A 15,571-nucleotide genomic window follows, 5' to 3' on the forward strand; every position below is an offset into this window, starting at 1 on the left:
AGGTGATGTGGAGCCAGGTTGGTGAGTTTAGATGCAGGCATAAGGAGGACCAAATGTGAGCAGGAAGAAACAAATCAATGAAAGGGGGTCACGGGGAGAGAATTTAACGGAAACATATATGCAAAGGTGTTTGTGGAATGTGGGGATACCAAATAATATTACTCAGTGAATATTAATAATAATCACATAGGGAGCATCTGTCCGGCATGCCATGCTCAGTGTCTGGCAGATGTCTCTCATTCCACATCAACCCAGCAAGGTTATTAGTATTCTCTCCATTTCGCTGCTGACAAAACCGTGGCCCACACTGGCTAACTCACCTAAGAGCACCAGCAAGGCAGCAGGAAGCTGGGATTTGAGTCCAGTGGCCTGTCCCTAAGCCTTGCTCCTTCTACTCAGCTGTATCGACTTCCTGTGGGCTGGACATCCCGGGAGCACCGACATCTGCACAAAGAGGCCTGGAAGTGTTTGCTGTAATGTTGATCATTAAGCACTTCCATCATTATAGATAAATGGCTAAATACTCTGTGACATCTTTACACTCACTGTGGAATATAACACAGTGGTTAACAAGAATGGGGTAGGTTGATAGGTCCTGACCTAAAAAAATCATCACCCTCCCCACCCCGTACTAGTAGAAACATTTACAGAATAATACTATGATTATGCTGCCAAATTATTTTTAAAAATACAGAAAAGGAGACTTAATGGAGTCTACAAGTGGATTCCTGTATAAAAATTCATCCAGCTGCACATTAAGATTTTGTGCAACTGACTGTAGGGAAATTGAACCTAAATCTCAAAATAGGATGTGTCTATGTTTTCATGTACCTATATATGAAAATATGTAGAAACTGGTCTGGAGCAATGAATTCACGCCCAAATTTTGGCAGTGGTTACTTGGGGTAAAGGGAGACCTCTGATTTTCCTCTACACACTCCCGTATTGTTTGATTATTATTAAGAGGAGAATATGTTAAATGGGTAGCTAATAAATAATAAAAGTGCATGTTCTTATTTGTTAGTAACAACAGAAATAAAATCATCAATTCATGGACGAAATTAACAGCAAGTGCACTTAGGAAGGAAACAAGCCACTGGGAATCCACCTTCTCCCCTGCGAAGTACTCTGGGACTGGGTTTTCTTTCTTTCTGCCTCTCTGGAAAGAAGCAGACACTGTCACTTCTTCAAAGGGTTTTCCTGCAACCCTAACACCAGCGGGCCTGAGGGCTGCGGGAGGAGACGGGACTGCGCCCGCCCCGGGGGGCGGGGGCGGGGGGGCGGGAGCCGGCGGGAGCCCCCGGACTCGCTCAGGGAGGAGCCGTCCGCTCACCTCCCACGCCGACGTGACGCGGGGGGATGCAGCTGCGGGGAGCGACCGGGCAGCGCCGGCGGAAGTGGTGTGGGTTGAAAAGCGACTGAGTAGTAAGCAATTCAGATGATAACAATCAAATTCCGTTTCTTCCCAAAGTGGCAAAGGTTTGCTTTAATGGCCCGGGGTGGAGGGGCAGGGATGGGAGGTGAAGCTAGACAGGTTAGCAGGAGTCGGAGAGGCCGGGCTTGAGGGCGTTTACCCCAAGAACAAGAGCAGAGAGCAGGCCGGTCACACGCCGCAGGCGGCGGGCCCACCTCCGGCTGCTGCCCCGACAGGCAACCAGCCCCGAGCAGGCAGCGCAGCTGGGAGCCAAGCGCAGTCAAACGTTTTGGTGCCCAGGAGCGAAGTGACAGCAGCGGAGAGGAGACGAGGATGAGCAGAGGGATGCTGAGGCGAGACCGGACAGTCCTCGGGGACTGCCTGCGTGTCCTGAAAGGGAGGCTGGGGGCGCGGTGGTGCCCAGCTCAACGCCCGTTCAGTCAGGAAAGCTGAACCCCAGGGGTTACGGGGCAAAGAATTCCTCGTTGAAATCTGACCTCGCACACTTCGTGGAAGGAGCCGGGCCGCTGAACATCGGGGAGGGGGAGGGGGAGGAGGAGGGCTAAGGGGTCCCCAGGCAGTCCGAGAAGCCTAGGACGTGCAGCCGCTACAGCAGGACCGCAGAGGGGACGCTGGCGGACAGCCCGGCGAAGCGGAAGCGTCGCAGGTCCGACGGCAGGCAACGCAGGGGGCGCGAGGGCAAGCCGGAACCTCCAGGCCCCTCTGCACCTGGGGTCGCGACGGCGTTCAGATGTGGTGCCCCCAAATTCCTTTCTTGGCCAAGTCTAACCTGGAAGCGCACAGGGAAAGGGATTCTGGAAAACAGTTTCCAGCCTAACTAAGCCAATGTCGGAAGGTGACTGGAGGAAAGACGGTGAGTTCTATTCTGGATATGTTAACTTTAGACTGACCGGGATACATGCCCATGGAGATGTCTAGAAAGTGGGGTTTATCCAGTCTTCTGCAATATGCAAACAAGCTGCTCTAGGACTCTGGTTCTAACCCAGCCTGGGGTGAGAAAGTAACTGCGGCTGTGAATTCAGAACCTGGGAACTAAAGACACCAGCCAGGAGTGAAGGCAGCTTCAAGAAACAAAAAGAAAGTCTCGGGAAGGCTGATAACCTCCAAGCGGTGACTTGGGGAGCAGGATGGAGGGGGTGTCGGGAGATGTGACTGAGATACCTTACCCCCCAGTGGGAAGGTAACTGTATGTTAATTGATAGTCACTCCTCTCATTTTAAAAATCCCATTATGCAGGAATAATACAGTATATTTAATAAATGAGCCTTCTTTCAGAACTTTCAAAGTCAAGTTTGTTACTTTGTACAATTTGTGACCTTATTGCCTCACAGTCTTTCAGAATCATAGTGAGTTCTGGCTGAGGTTCCAGGTGAGGTAGTAAACATTCCACACAGAGGGGTCTACCGCCAAGTCAGTGGGGCCGTACCACCACCAGCACCACCAGCACCACCAGCACCACCACCTCCACTGCTGCCACTACCAGTGCTGCCCAGGTTGGAGGAACAGAGACTGGAGAGAGGTGGTAGAGAGCAAAGGAAGGTAGCAATTCCAAAGGAATATGGACATTAATAATGCTTTCAGGTAAATGCTTTTCATTTTTATTCGATGACAAATGTACTCAATGAACAATTATACGTGTGGTTTTCTTGTCCCTCCATTTTCTTAGTAATAAAATGACACCTTGGCTTCCTGTTGGACTACATACATGGAGGAGTGACATATTCCTCTGACTACCTTATACAAAAAGGGTTTCCATCTCTCTATACTCCTGTTCTGCTATATTTTTCATGATAGTACTTATCTGATATTATATTTTATTTATTATATTTATTTTACATTTCCTTTATAATTGTGTGCCTTTTGTATCAGAATATAAGCTTCATCCCAGACAATGCCTGTTTTGTTTACTTTTCTATCCCAAGCAAGTTAAACTGGCAAATTGCAGACACCCAAGTGTTTGTTGAATGAATGAAAGAATGAATGAACATATGAAAACACGTTACATCCTTTTTTTAAAAAATGGAGGTACTGGGGATTGAACCCAGGACCTCGTGCATGATAAGCAGGCGTTCTACCACTGAGCTCTACCCTCCCCCCAAGACACATTACATTCCAAGAATGGTTCCACGTGAGAGAGAGTTGTATCATGGCTATCCCCTAATTACAGAAAAATAAAGTTCTGATATAACTTTGTTGTGATTTGATGACTTTAGGTCACATCACAGTATCAGCATCCCAGTGGTTCAACAAGCCCCAGGAAAACTATTGCTAGCCAGAGGAAGGGTTGGGTCCCTGTTGGGGCCCTGTGGTGGGGCTTGGTCCTGGATCTCTCTGACTCATCTGATTCTTCTTCTGAGCACATGGATGGTGCTACAGGGTCCTTCCCTCGTGGCTTCCAGGGCAGGACACCAGCCTTATGCGTAGGCTGCAGCATGCGGTGGCTGGCCTGTTGCGGGTACTGAGGAAGTAAATGGATGCTGACTGACTACTGAAGTCTCTGAGTGAGATGATGTAACTTTGGGATTTGCTTTCAAATACTCCAGTAATGAATGATGAATGAAATGAAATGAAATGAAATGAAATAAAGTGGCTGAGGATATGGATAAAAGAAGAGTGAAGAAAAAGTTGATCCTGGTTGAAATGGGCGATGGGGGCTCAAGGTGGCCTTCCATTTTTGTGTGATTTTAAAAAATTTTCCACTGAAAAAAAGAAACAAAAACGTGTTGGGGAGGCAAAGCCAGGAAGGCTTGCTAACAGGTTAACAGTTGTACAGGCATTTATGGAGTGGAAATTTTTAAAAGAAATTTTACTGTCGGGATGAGAATAGAGTTGTGAACGTCGGGGAATTCAGTCCAAGCAAGAGCAGCCCACTGTACTCGTATCAAGTACAATTTATGTATGAGTTGTGTTGACATTAACTAGTTTTAAAATGTCACTTTGCATAAACAGCTAAAGCTACTAACTTTGATTTTTTTTTTTTTTTAGGTTTTAAAATATTTTATAACGAAGGCATTTTTTTTTCCAGTCTCTAATTTCCGTCGTCTCTTGCAAAGATCTCCTGCCCTAGGAATTTCCCATAAAATGGATAAAAGTGGCCTCATGTGCTGAGTGGATGCTTCTGAGAGGAAGCAGCATAAGAAAGGGTTTCTGCTTTTGGGAAATTTCTCATCCAGCGCCACATCTTTTCTTTCCTTTCCTTAGGCCATACCTCTTTCCCATTGTCATCCTACAAATTCTGTCCTTACTATCAATTCTTTTCATTATTCTGCTTGGTTCTGACATTCTCTTGAGAACTCTTTATTAGGGCAAAAGTGTTTTAAGCAAGACAAAATAGAATACAACAATAATTATGCTCATATTTGAAATCAGATTCCTAGAGCTCAGGCATACACGTTCACATGCCTAGATAAAATACTGTGCCAGTTTCTCTGAGTGTTTGTTCTTAGATGCCTAGCTGTCTTTATGGAGATTTTGCCTAATTTCATTCAGGCATACACAGGTCAATCACCAATTCACTGAGTACTTACTAAGTGTTTTTTTGGGAATCACAGAAAGACAAATCAGAACATTCAATTCTAGGCTGATATAAAATCTCAAGGAGCAAAGCAAAATGTAAAGATAGGGGCCTGTTTGGGGTGGAGGGGAGGGTGTAGCTCAGCAGCAGAACAAGCACATGCTTAGCATGCACAGGGTCCTGGGTTCACGTCCCAGTACCTCCACTAAAAAATAAAGACAGATGTTGAAGAGGTTTTCATTGCATCATTCCTGGCATGTAAATAGCTTTCATCTCATTTACAGAATGTTTTGGAAACCTAGGCAACTGACTATGAGAAAACCGACAAGTGATTCAGATGAGGAAGTCCCGCTTTCATGGAGGAGAAAGTATTTTAGGAAGAAGAGGAGACCCTCAAAAGACTCTGAAAACCACAAGGACCAGGACAATACGCAGACAGTCACATTCCCCTGTTCCATATGCAACCATGAAATTGACCTGCCTAGAATTTTCTTCCATAAAAAGCAGCACGTGGCCCTGGCCATGCTGGGCTTTCAGTGGATGGGCGGAAAGAAGCCGGGGCTCTCAGTGATTGCCACTCAGAGACAGTCCATCATCGCTAAGCTGTTGTCATCTTCTGCATTCACTGAAAAGACCTTACAAAGCATTAATAGTGCTTTCGAGCTACTCCGGAAGAAGCAGATACCATCATACTATAAGATAATTGACAACATTCCCAAGAGTTCCACATACTCTCAGAAAATCTGCCACCTATTAATTAAAGGAGTAGCCATCTGTGAAGACAGGAATTCTATGTGGAGGGTTGACATGAACGATAAATTCACGATAGTGAATAATTTTGGCAACAAGCCCAACGTGTGTTTTTTTGGTTTGTTTGATGGCCATCACGGGGCCTCAGCGGCAGACCTGACATCCGTGGAATTCCCAGTTTTACTTCTCCATCAGCTCTCCACACTTGATCCTTCCTACCAAATGACCTCTGACGAGCAAAGCATAATCGATTCCTTTCACACAGTGTTCAGGGAAGACTACACGGCTGTAGAAGACCTCTTCTCCAGAAAGAGAAAGACAAGAGAGTTGAAAGGGGAGTATGAGAAGATACACAAAGCCTTTGCAAAAGTGTTTTGGAGGATGGACAGGCTTTTACGTCTCGGGAGGAAAGAAGCCTCCAGGGTTCGATGGAGTGGCTGTTCTGCGGTGACTTGTCTGTTGGAAGGCAACGTTAAAAATCCCTATGCTGAGAGGAGTTGGAGAAGGATGGGCGGCCATGATGGTTTGGCAGACAGGTTCCCTTCCCAGGAGATGCCACAAGTCATTTCCGGAGTACTACACATTGCAAACACGGGTATGTATGCGCCAGGTTACACCTTAACCTTGTTTTATTCCTGGCAGCAAAACCTCTCCTGCTTCCAGAATTATTTAGTGACCTATTATTGAGCGACTGATGATAGATATTTCATTGACTAAATTAAGAAACAATCAACAACCCCGGTTTAAATTCAGATTACAGGCACCAAGTTAATTGTAACTACTTTTCAAGGAGGCACGTATATAAAGTAAGGTGATCAAAGCATCAGGTTTTCAAATGGGGTAGCAATATAGCTGCTGATAAAGGCAAAGCATATACATTACACTTGCTTAGATCTAAATGAAGCTAAAAACATCTCCCACACTTCTCTTTTTCAGGGGAATGGAAAGTTCTTTGAGAGTCATTAGTACAGTTGCTCAAATGGGTCAGTTATTCTGGTCACTAACGTATCTGCACTCTCGTGCTCACTGGTCAAGTAACATCAGTTTCATCTTAGAGAAAACAATCGTTCCTGCTTTCGTTTTATAGGCATGTATTCTCTTCTCAAAAAAAAAAAAATTGGCTATATTCTAATTTTATTTCACAAAGCAATTCTTTAGACCTTCAGCGCTAAAGTTGTAGCTAAGGAGCCTGCCAAAATGAAAAGCCCAGAGGTAAAACAGCTTTAAGATAACCTGAATTCCATGCTGAGTTCCGTGAGATGCTCAACTAGGGTTCCCCTTTCATGGATAGATTAATGACAGTGTCCACTTATAGAATATCAAATACAGAGTAATTTCTCATGTAGTCTTACGAGAACCCTGATATTTAAAGATACCTAAGTATTGTTTGAAAAAAAAAATGTTTGGCGTATAACACTGTGTAAGTTTAAGGTGTGCAGCCTGTTCATTTGATACATTTTTATATTGGAACATGACTGCCATCATGGCGCTATTAAGCACTGTTACCAGGTTACATAACTATCACTCCTTTTTAGTGGTTGGAAAAATTAAGTTCTAGACTCTTAGCAAGTTTGGTGATAAAATTACGTCTTCTGTGCATGAGCTCTCTAGGACTGACTGACTCCTCGCTGCAAGTCTGGACCCTGAAACATCTGTTCTATCTCCCCCACCACCCCCTGGTATTTCTAAGTGTTGTTAACCCAGTTTTCCAGATGAGCAAATGGAAGCTTGGAGAGGTGAAATAACTTGTTCAAGGTGTCAGAGGTGAGAGGAACTGGAGTTGCCTCTGGAGGGGACTGATTCCAGAGCCTGAGGAGTGAGTCTGGGCCTCAGGAACCGGGAGGCAGACACAGCTCCACACCAGGGCTAGAGAGAATCACAGAGACCACGACAGTGTCAAGGGCCCTGGAAGCCAGCCAGTTTCTGAGCCAGCTCTGGTTCTGAGCCCAAAAGGAGAGCTCGAGATTAGGCGCTGCCAAGGAGCCCCGTGCAGTGCCGGCTTCCCGGAGGCTCTGCTGTTGCTCAGGCTCTACGCTGAGGTTCCAAAGGGCTTCAGGGCAGGCCTGCTTCATGGATGGAGAGTTTTCAGATTTCACACCAATCTGGGAACTGATCTATATTCTTGGACTCGGGACCTCTATTAGACAATATCATTAAAAAAGAAAAAGAAAATATCATTCAATATCAGGGTTCTTGTAAAATTAGAGGAAAAACTATGAGACATTCAAAAAGTACACACCGTCACCAAGTGGTCAGTTTACTGTGATTCACTAGTTCCAAGCTCACCAGCAGGTTCTCATCTCCAGGTCAGACATTTGTTGTCAACAGGCTGACATAACTGTGTTAAAATGTTTTCATCTGGGCCCCCTTCATTTTCAGAGAAACAAATATGGTAGGAAAAATACCCAACTTGCGAAAGGCAGGTCATGATTTCTGATACAGAAGTGCTTCTACAAGAAAGCAATCAATTTCAATGGGTTACAAAAAATACATTTTCACACGTTTATAAGAGCATATCTTTGTTATTTTATAAAAATAAGGCCTATAATGATAGCAAGGGAATTCATTTTTCTTGTTTGAAATTTGTAAAATACCTATGCCATCACAACTCTGGAATTAACCCCCCCCCCCCCCACTTTATAATGAAACATGAGTGCAGGGATGAAGCCACTGAATAAATGTTGAACTTGTACTTTGTGGAAAAATGTCCAAACTGACATTCTTAATTTTTTTGTTACCACCCCTCTTGGAGCTGTCTTATTTCACTTTAACTAGGATTAAAACACTAATGTATTAATACAGAATACATAAATTACTTTTTTCCTAACATCAAATAACAAATTTTCCGTTTCTAATTAACCACACTAGTTCCTTATAAACAGAAGGGGTTCTTACTCGAACCCTTATGTCCTTTCCCCAGTGCTTTTATTTTCATTAGCTTTCTTGAGATAGCATTCAAAAGCACACGTCACCCGGTCAAGCGTGCACACCGTTCGGTGGGTTTTAGTGCACTCACTGACACGTGCACCCTTCACCACAGTTTTTGTCACCTCAGAAAGAAACCCAGCACCTTTAGTAACCAGCCCCTCCTCCTGTTTCTCTAGGTCTAACCTCCAGTGGGTCTCTACGTGTTTTCCCATTCCGGACGTCCTGTAGCAGTGGAATCACACAGTGTGTGTTCTCTTCTGACTGGCTTCTTTCACTTAGCACGTTTTGGAGGTTCTGCCACGTTGTAACATGTTAGTACGCTTCCCTTCTTATTGCTAAACAATATTCCACAGCATAGATAGACCACATTTTGCTTATCCCCTTATCAGCGGATAGCCATGGGAGTTGTTTCCACTTTTTGCCTATTATGAATAATGTGGGCGTGCACACTGTGTGTACAAGTTTTTGTGTGGACATGCTTGCACTTCTTTGGGGTATATACCCAGGAGTTAAATTGCTGGGTTATTAGGTAACTCTGCATTCAACCATGTGAGGAATTGCCAAACTATTTTCCAAAGTGGCTGCACAACTTCACTATCCTGCCAGTGATGTATGAGTGTTTTAATTTTTACATTCTCCTAACACTGTCTCTGATTCTGCCTTTCTCAGGTATGAAGTGGTATCTTGCTGTGATTTTCACTTGCACTTTCTGATGACTAATGATGACAAATACTTCTTGATATGCTTATCAGTCATTTGAATATCTCCCCTTGAGAAATCTCTATTCGAATCTCTTGTCCGTTTTTAATTGGGTTATTTGTCTACTGTTGAGTTGGAAAGTTTCTTTTTATATTCTGGATACAAGTCCCTTATCAGATATAAAATTACGAAATATTACATTTCCTTTAATTCTATGTCTTGTTTTTCTCTTTCTTGATGTCCTTTGAAGTAAGAAAATTTTAATTTTGACAAAATACAATTTCTCAACTATGCTGTTGTTGCTTTTAGTTTTGGTGTCAAACGTAAGAGACCACTGCTTAATCCAAGGTCACAAAAATTTACAGCAGTGTTTTCTTCTAGATGTACAGTTTTATCTTTTATACTCAGCTCTAGGACACATTTTGAGTTACTTTTGTACGTGTGACGGGGTAGGAGTCCAACTTTACTCTCTTGTATGTTAATATACTGTTGTCTTAGCACCAACTGCTAAAAAGATTATTTTTCCCCGTTGAATTGTCTTGTCAATCTTCTTGAAAATCAACTGGCCAGTGTAAAGGTTTCGAGCTGAAGTCTTAATTCTATTCTATCTGTCCCTAGGCCAGTACCATACTGTCTTGAAAGCTGGAGCTTTGTAGTAGGTTTTGAAACTTGTTAAGTGTGAGTCTCCAGCTCTGTTTTATTTTTCCAGGTATTTTTGCCTATTTTGGGTCTCCTGCTTTTCCATATGAATTTTAAGTTAAAAGCTAGCTTTTGCTCTTGGCACACTCTAGGATTCAGCCATTACTCTTTTGACCTGAGAATTCCTTACTTTCTTACCAGCTCATCAAATTATATGACTTAAAAGTGTATGTGTTATCTGGGACATTTTCTTATCCTCAGTGGAAGGGTCAGTCTAAGACCCATACTGGTGCATTACTGTTCCTTCCTAATAGTTGAGTATTTAGTGTATCTGCTATTCCAGTGTCTTTATGTCTAGATTATACATATTTGTTAACAATTCCTTTTAATGAGGCCCTGTAAACTACTTTCCCTAGCGTCCTAGCGTTCTGTCCCATGAGCTCACTCTAGAGCCAGAGGCCAAGCAAGCATGGCTTAGCCAAGACTTCTCTCTTCCTCACAATTCCTTAGTTGTTCCTCAAGCCCCCTTCCTTCTCTTCTTCTCAAGGTTACCAAGTGACTACTTTAACGAATCCTCACAACCTCTGAGGGTAAGAAGTCACATTTTAATACACGAGGACTGAGCCTCACCAAAGCCTTATATGAGGTTACACTGTTAGCGAGTGAGCCAGGACTCAGTCTCATTATTCAAGTGAACACCAGCAGCTTCCTGTTTTTAAGGTGTCCCTTCATTCTTAGGTGGTCTTCATCTTCCTCACTCACAACTGGTGCTGTATTTGCAGATTTTAGAATTTTTTTAAATTTTCCTATCTAGATTTGTGATTGTTCTGAAAGATGTGAATATTTCTGCTCACTCATAGTGGTTTAATAAGTTGCTTTTAAAATTATTTCCAGCCCTATCCTTTTTCTCCAAAACCTAATTCAGCTCTAGAATCACCTTATCTTACGTAGGGAAAAAAAAAAAATGTATATATATATATATATATATATATATATATATATATATATATACACACACACACACACACTTACCTTTTATAGACTTAACCTTCCCCATCTTCCTTTTTTTTTGCGATATACTGATGGTGGATTCACATATATACAAATCTGATTCTGAGAACACAATCAACACATATTTGATAGACAGGACTGTTAGGCTCCAGATGGAAAACAGTGAATATGAGTTCCATGCTCACCCATCTTACAAAACAAAGGGATCTTTTGAACATACAGTGAAAACCAGCTCCATATCAAAAAGGCGCTCATGCTAATCAGCAGTAGGAAGAGTCATAAACCTGATGCCTATGCACACAATTTCAGCTTCTTCTGCCAAAATTAGAGTCCTGAAGAAAAACTGGATGTAGGCTGTTTTCCTGATCTCATTTACATGCACTCCAACCATGCCTCCCTCTTAGGTACACCTCACTAGGGTTTACGTTTCCTTAGTTTATGCTCCTTTTTCTTCCTCCAGTAACTATCTCCTCATTTCCTAAGTTCCTGCTCCCTACTCCCTTAAGCCTGTAATTCTTAGTAAGGCTTTCCTTACAAGTTTTTTAAATGGGTCTGAAATGAAACACTTCAAGCTTCCCCTCCATCTCTTTCGGACAGCCCCTCTTCCGCTGCTTTCCCCCTTCACTGGAACACAAAGCAAAAGAAACTTTACCAGCTACCTACTTACTAAATTCTTCTTAAATCCTCACAATAACCTTGACAAAAAATAACATTGCAGGCGGGAAACTGCTACTCAGGGAAATAGAGTGACTTAATGAAGGTCACACAGACAAAATTGGGGTTTAGAGGCCAACTGTATCAGGCCCCCAGGTTTTCCTCTTCCCCAGGCTGCTGCATCCACACCAAGCCACCTTTTTTTTCACCCCTGGACACTCATGTATCCAAGTGATGCTTCCTTTTTTTTACCACCGCATAAAATTTTTCGTCCTCTTTTCCTCCAGTACTTTCTTAAAGCTTTCCTGTTATTTTCAACAGTAAAGGACCTTGATGGCCTTATCTGGAAAAAAGTATTGATCTTGCCCACTCAGATCTAGAGGTCCCTCTGAGGTGCAGAGGAACACCCTTCCTTTTCATAAAACTAGGGACAACCCAGTAACCGCAGGAGGCAGTTACACCATTGCCTCCCGCGTAAGGAACACTTCGCCTGACTATACGGATATGCCCTCTTAAGAAAGGCCTAAATATCACCTCACAGCAGCTCTTTTTAAATTCCCATTTGATTAATGTCCCCAAACATGCTGTCTCTCTAGTAACCCTGTTCCACCTTGGTTCTGATAAGTTTCTGAAGGGCACGATCTCTCCAACTATTAAAAGATGGTAACTTTATGTCAGGAATTTGAATTCTCATTTATGCTCAGATTTATTAAAATTTTTGCCTAAGGGTCTTCATCACGGTTCACTGCTTAGTCTCATTTCCTTCAAACAGATGTTACACGAACCCTTCTTTAGAGCAAATCTAGCCTCTCTTTTCCTTCAGTGACACATGGACATATAGTGTTATTTTTAAATCTTCATCTATTCTCGCTTTCAGCTTTCACCTGCTTTCAACAGCCCCATTTGCAGCTGACAGCATATGCAACCTGAGGGTCAGGAAATAAAACTATTAACTGCACATTCACTGTTTCCTCAAGTCTATTCCATGAATACTCTTCCAAAATAATCTTACTTATCCTCTTATGTCCTGGGCTATGCATGAAGAGCTGAGAAACACCGGGCACCTCTCTGTCATTTCCTCTTTCCTTCATGCAAATTCACACAGGTAAAGATGTGAGCTATCTGGAAGGCACAATTTATCAGGATGAATAAACTGTCAAAGAAATTAAATAACTCACTTAGTAAGTCAGGCACAGCAAGTCAATGGTAGAGCAAAAACTGCAGCCATTACTTAAGGTCCCCATTTTCTAGAAAATTTTATTGTGCTGATCACAAGGGATGTCCACAATAATAAAATCAACCAAAATGGCATTTCCTACTCTATAGCACAGCAATTAAAAAAAAAAAAAAGACAAATAGTAAGTACATAAGCTCTCTGCAGAGGCAACTAAAATCAAAATACCAATTTACTACCCTTTCACTGTAACTGCATAATCGTATTAAGTTCTTTCCAAATCACACGGAGGAGAAACAATGCCTTTTCTTCTTGCTGAGTGAGCTTTGGCTTGCCACATGCAAATAAAACATGTAGGCAGTCAGTGGACTTGACTATTTTGAGCCAAATTATGTCCCCTGTGTTTTCAGAGCTATGGGTGTACTATTTATACGTGTAGGTACACATACAAAGAAATTTTCTAATTTAAAAGGGGAACGGAACCAAATGTTCTCCTAATAAAACAATTCACTTTACCCAGTTGGCATGTTCAACACCAATCCATGCTGCTTTGCTGCTACAGTAACAATTTACAGCTCAGCAAAAGTCAACAATTATCTTACTGATTCACCTTCTACAGAGTGTAAACTTAGCATGACTGGCAGAGAAGTTAATAGAAAATATTAATAATCAAACCACAAAGAAATAAAAGAGGTCACACAGTTTTGAGGACTACATCATTCATAGTTATTAGGGTTCCAAAACACTTTCCACTACATTGTACCCTCTTTGGTCCCGTCCAATTGCTCAGATATTAACAATTCCCATTATGTAAATAAGCCAATAGGCTCACCCCTATGCCTGCCACGAACGCTTCACCAACTTAGGCTCTGATCGACCATATTAGTGGGGTGAACCTTAGCCTTCTGAAATCTATATCCTTTACCTAAAACATCAGGGGATTAGAAATGAAGGCCTGCAGCACAAAATTCTGATTCCAGGTACAGAGTTTCAAATCAGAATATTCTAATGTAAATTTTCCTATGATTCCAGAAATTTTAATTCTCAAAGGTATTATATACAATTATGTTCCTGAAGACTTGGGGAAAATCAATTTTCCCTAACAAGCTAAAAAAATTCTGAGTCTTTTTTTTTTTTGTATGCCAAAGGAAACTGGTAATACAACCACCCTTCAGTCTGTTCAGAGCATTGTGCTCAGATTTGCTTAAGATTTCAATAAAGCACACATCACGGGTTCGCCTGAACCATGAACAAACTAGTCAGCTTTTTAAGATTTCAGTTTTCAATCAAGAGGTTTTAATGTTGGCTAGCTATTATCCATTTAAAACAATGATATGTTTTCTTCACAGAGCTGACTTTCCTTCTTTTTAACACAAATAGCAAGCCTAGTAAGACGGACTAACAGTGGCATTCTCACACACACCTACAATCCATTCAGGTTTTAACTCTGACCAGTTAAAAAATTATCAAACTCCACTCTTAAATTTAAGTCAGTTTGTGTTTTTAATTGAAAAGGCATTTATTAAAACATTTAAAAATGTCTGCTCTATGGAAGATATGTTGGTTATAAAAACGTTCAATTCTTGACACTACCAATATATGTAACACTCAGAGGCTGTTTCATAAAAAAAAAATTACTTCTTTTTCATTACCTGTAGTTTTAGTTATTTTAATACTAAATGCAGTATTTTTAACACTAAGTTGCTTAAAAAGGAGGAATAAACTGGCCTCCTCGTTTGATATCTGAATTACTGTGTATCTTCTAATAATGGTATCAATATTACACATATTTAAAAAAATATTTTTAAATGACCTGCTTTCTGTTTATGTACTGAAACAAATCTATGAAGTTGACAGCATGCTTTGACACGATTGATTATAAATCTCTAGGATCAATTTTTTAAAATAATCTTTTAGGTAACGTGCAAGCAGTCTTATGCAGAAATGGAAAAGGCTTTTGCCTAACCAAAGAACACACCATGCAAAACATAAATGAAAGAAGAAGAGTACTGCAGAACGGAGCAGTAAGTAGCTCAAATGAACCATATGGGCTTGTAGAAGAGCAAATAAAAACCACACGAGGACTTGGGTTTCATGGAAATCCCAAACTGAAAAAATTCATTATCCCAGCACCTCAAACTATTTCTGTCCCTATCGATGACTTATGTCAATTCCTTATCTTAGCTACCAATGGGCTCTGGGAAGTTCTGGATATAAAGGAAGCCACTGCACTGACAATGACAGCATTTCACGTGTATACAGAAACACGTTCTACCACAGGAAACAAACTGTCAACATCCACGGGGCCCCTGCTTTCCCCAATCAACGAACAAAACGCATCTAAATCAGAAACCAATATCCACATAGTATTTCAGAGCAAATCTGAATTTGAAGAATGTGTGTCAACTACAAATTCAAAAGAAAGGTCGGACTCAAAAGATTCTGAACATTTCACTTGTAACCCTGGTCCCTGCAGTGAGAAAGAAACTGATGAACCAACCAGCATGGACAGTGTGCCAAAAGATGCAAGTGACAAAGAAAAAAAATCTTACCATAAGAGTTTCTACGAAGGAGCTGCTGAGTACATTAGCCGTGAACTTGTGAACGCTGCTTTAGCGGCTGGCTCCAGAGACAACATTACAGTTATGGTAATACTGCTCAGCGGAAGTGAGTATCAGTTTCAAATGTAAAAGTTAAAGTTTAGATTATCCAGAGAACAGAAACATGAAGACAGTTCTTCAATGAACCAGATACTAAGACAATACAT

The 15,571-nt window shown here is 41.7% G+C and overlaps 1 protein-coding gene across 2 annotated transcripts; it reads left to right on the plus strand.

The window, feature by feature from the left end:
• Positions 1 to 1,340: 1,340 nt before the first annotated feature.
• Positions 1,341 to 15,554, plus strand: PP2D1 (protein phosphatase 2C like domain containing 1). Of its 2 annotated transcripts, XM_045520059.2 has the most exons (5): positions 1,341 to 2,288; positions 2,767 to 3,016; positions 5,234 to 6,294; positions 8,804 to 8,938; positions 14,722 to 15,554. In XM_045520059.2, exons 2-5 carry the CDS (start codon positions 2,994 to 2,996, stop codon positions 15,492 to 15,494), a joined length of 1,992 nt encoding a protein of 663 aa, XP_045376015.1. In that variant the 5' UTR covers positions 1,341 to 2,288; positions 2,767 to 2,993; the 3' UTR covers positions 15,495 to 15,554. The 2 variants fall into 2 exon arrangements, with proteins under 2 accessions (XP_045376015.1, XP_074227864.1); XM_074371763.1 differs by lacking the exon at positions 8,804 to 8,938 and having other exon boundaries at positions 1,342 to 2,288.
• Positions 15,555 to 15,571: the final 17 nt, after the last annotated feature.

The sequence above is a fragment of the Camelus bactrianus genome, chromosome 1 (genome assembly GCF_048773025.1).
Source record: "Camelus bactrianus isolate YW-2024 breed Bactrian camel chromosome 1, ASM4877302v1, whole genome shotgun sequence".
Taxonomy (NCBI): domain Eukaryota; kingdom Metazoa; phylum Chordata; class Mammalia; order Artiodactyla; family Camelidae; genus Camelus; species Camelus bactrianus.

Excerpts from the sequence above, each read along its gene's own strand:
- PP2D1 (XM_045520059.2), top strand. The coding sequence starts at position 2,994 with ATGGACATTAATAATGCTTTCAG. Across the intron at positions 6,295-8,803 it reads ACTACACATTGCAAACACGG|GTCTAACCTCCAGTGGGTCT; the intron begins GTATGTATGCGC and ends CTGTTTCTCTAG. Across the intron at positions 8,939-14,721 it reads GTTCTGCCACGTTGTAACAT|GTAACGTGCAAGCAGTCTTA; the intron begins GTTAGTACGCTT and ends ATAATCTTTTAG.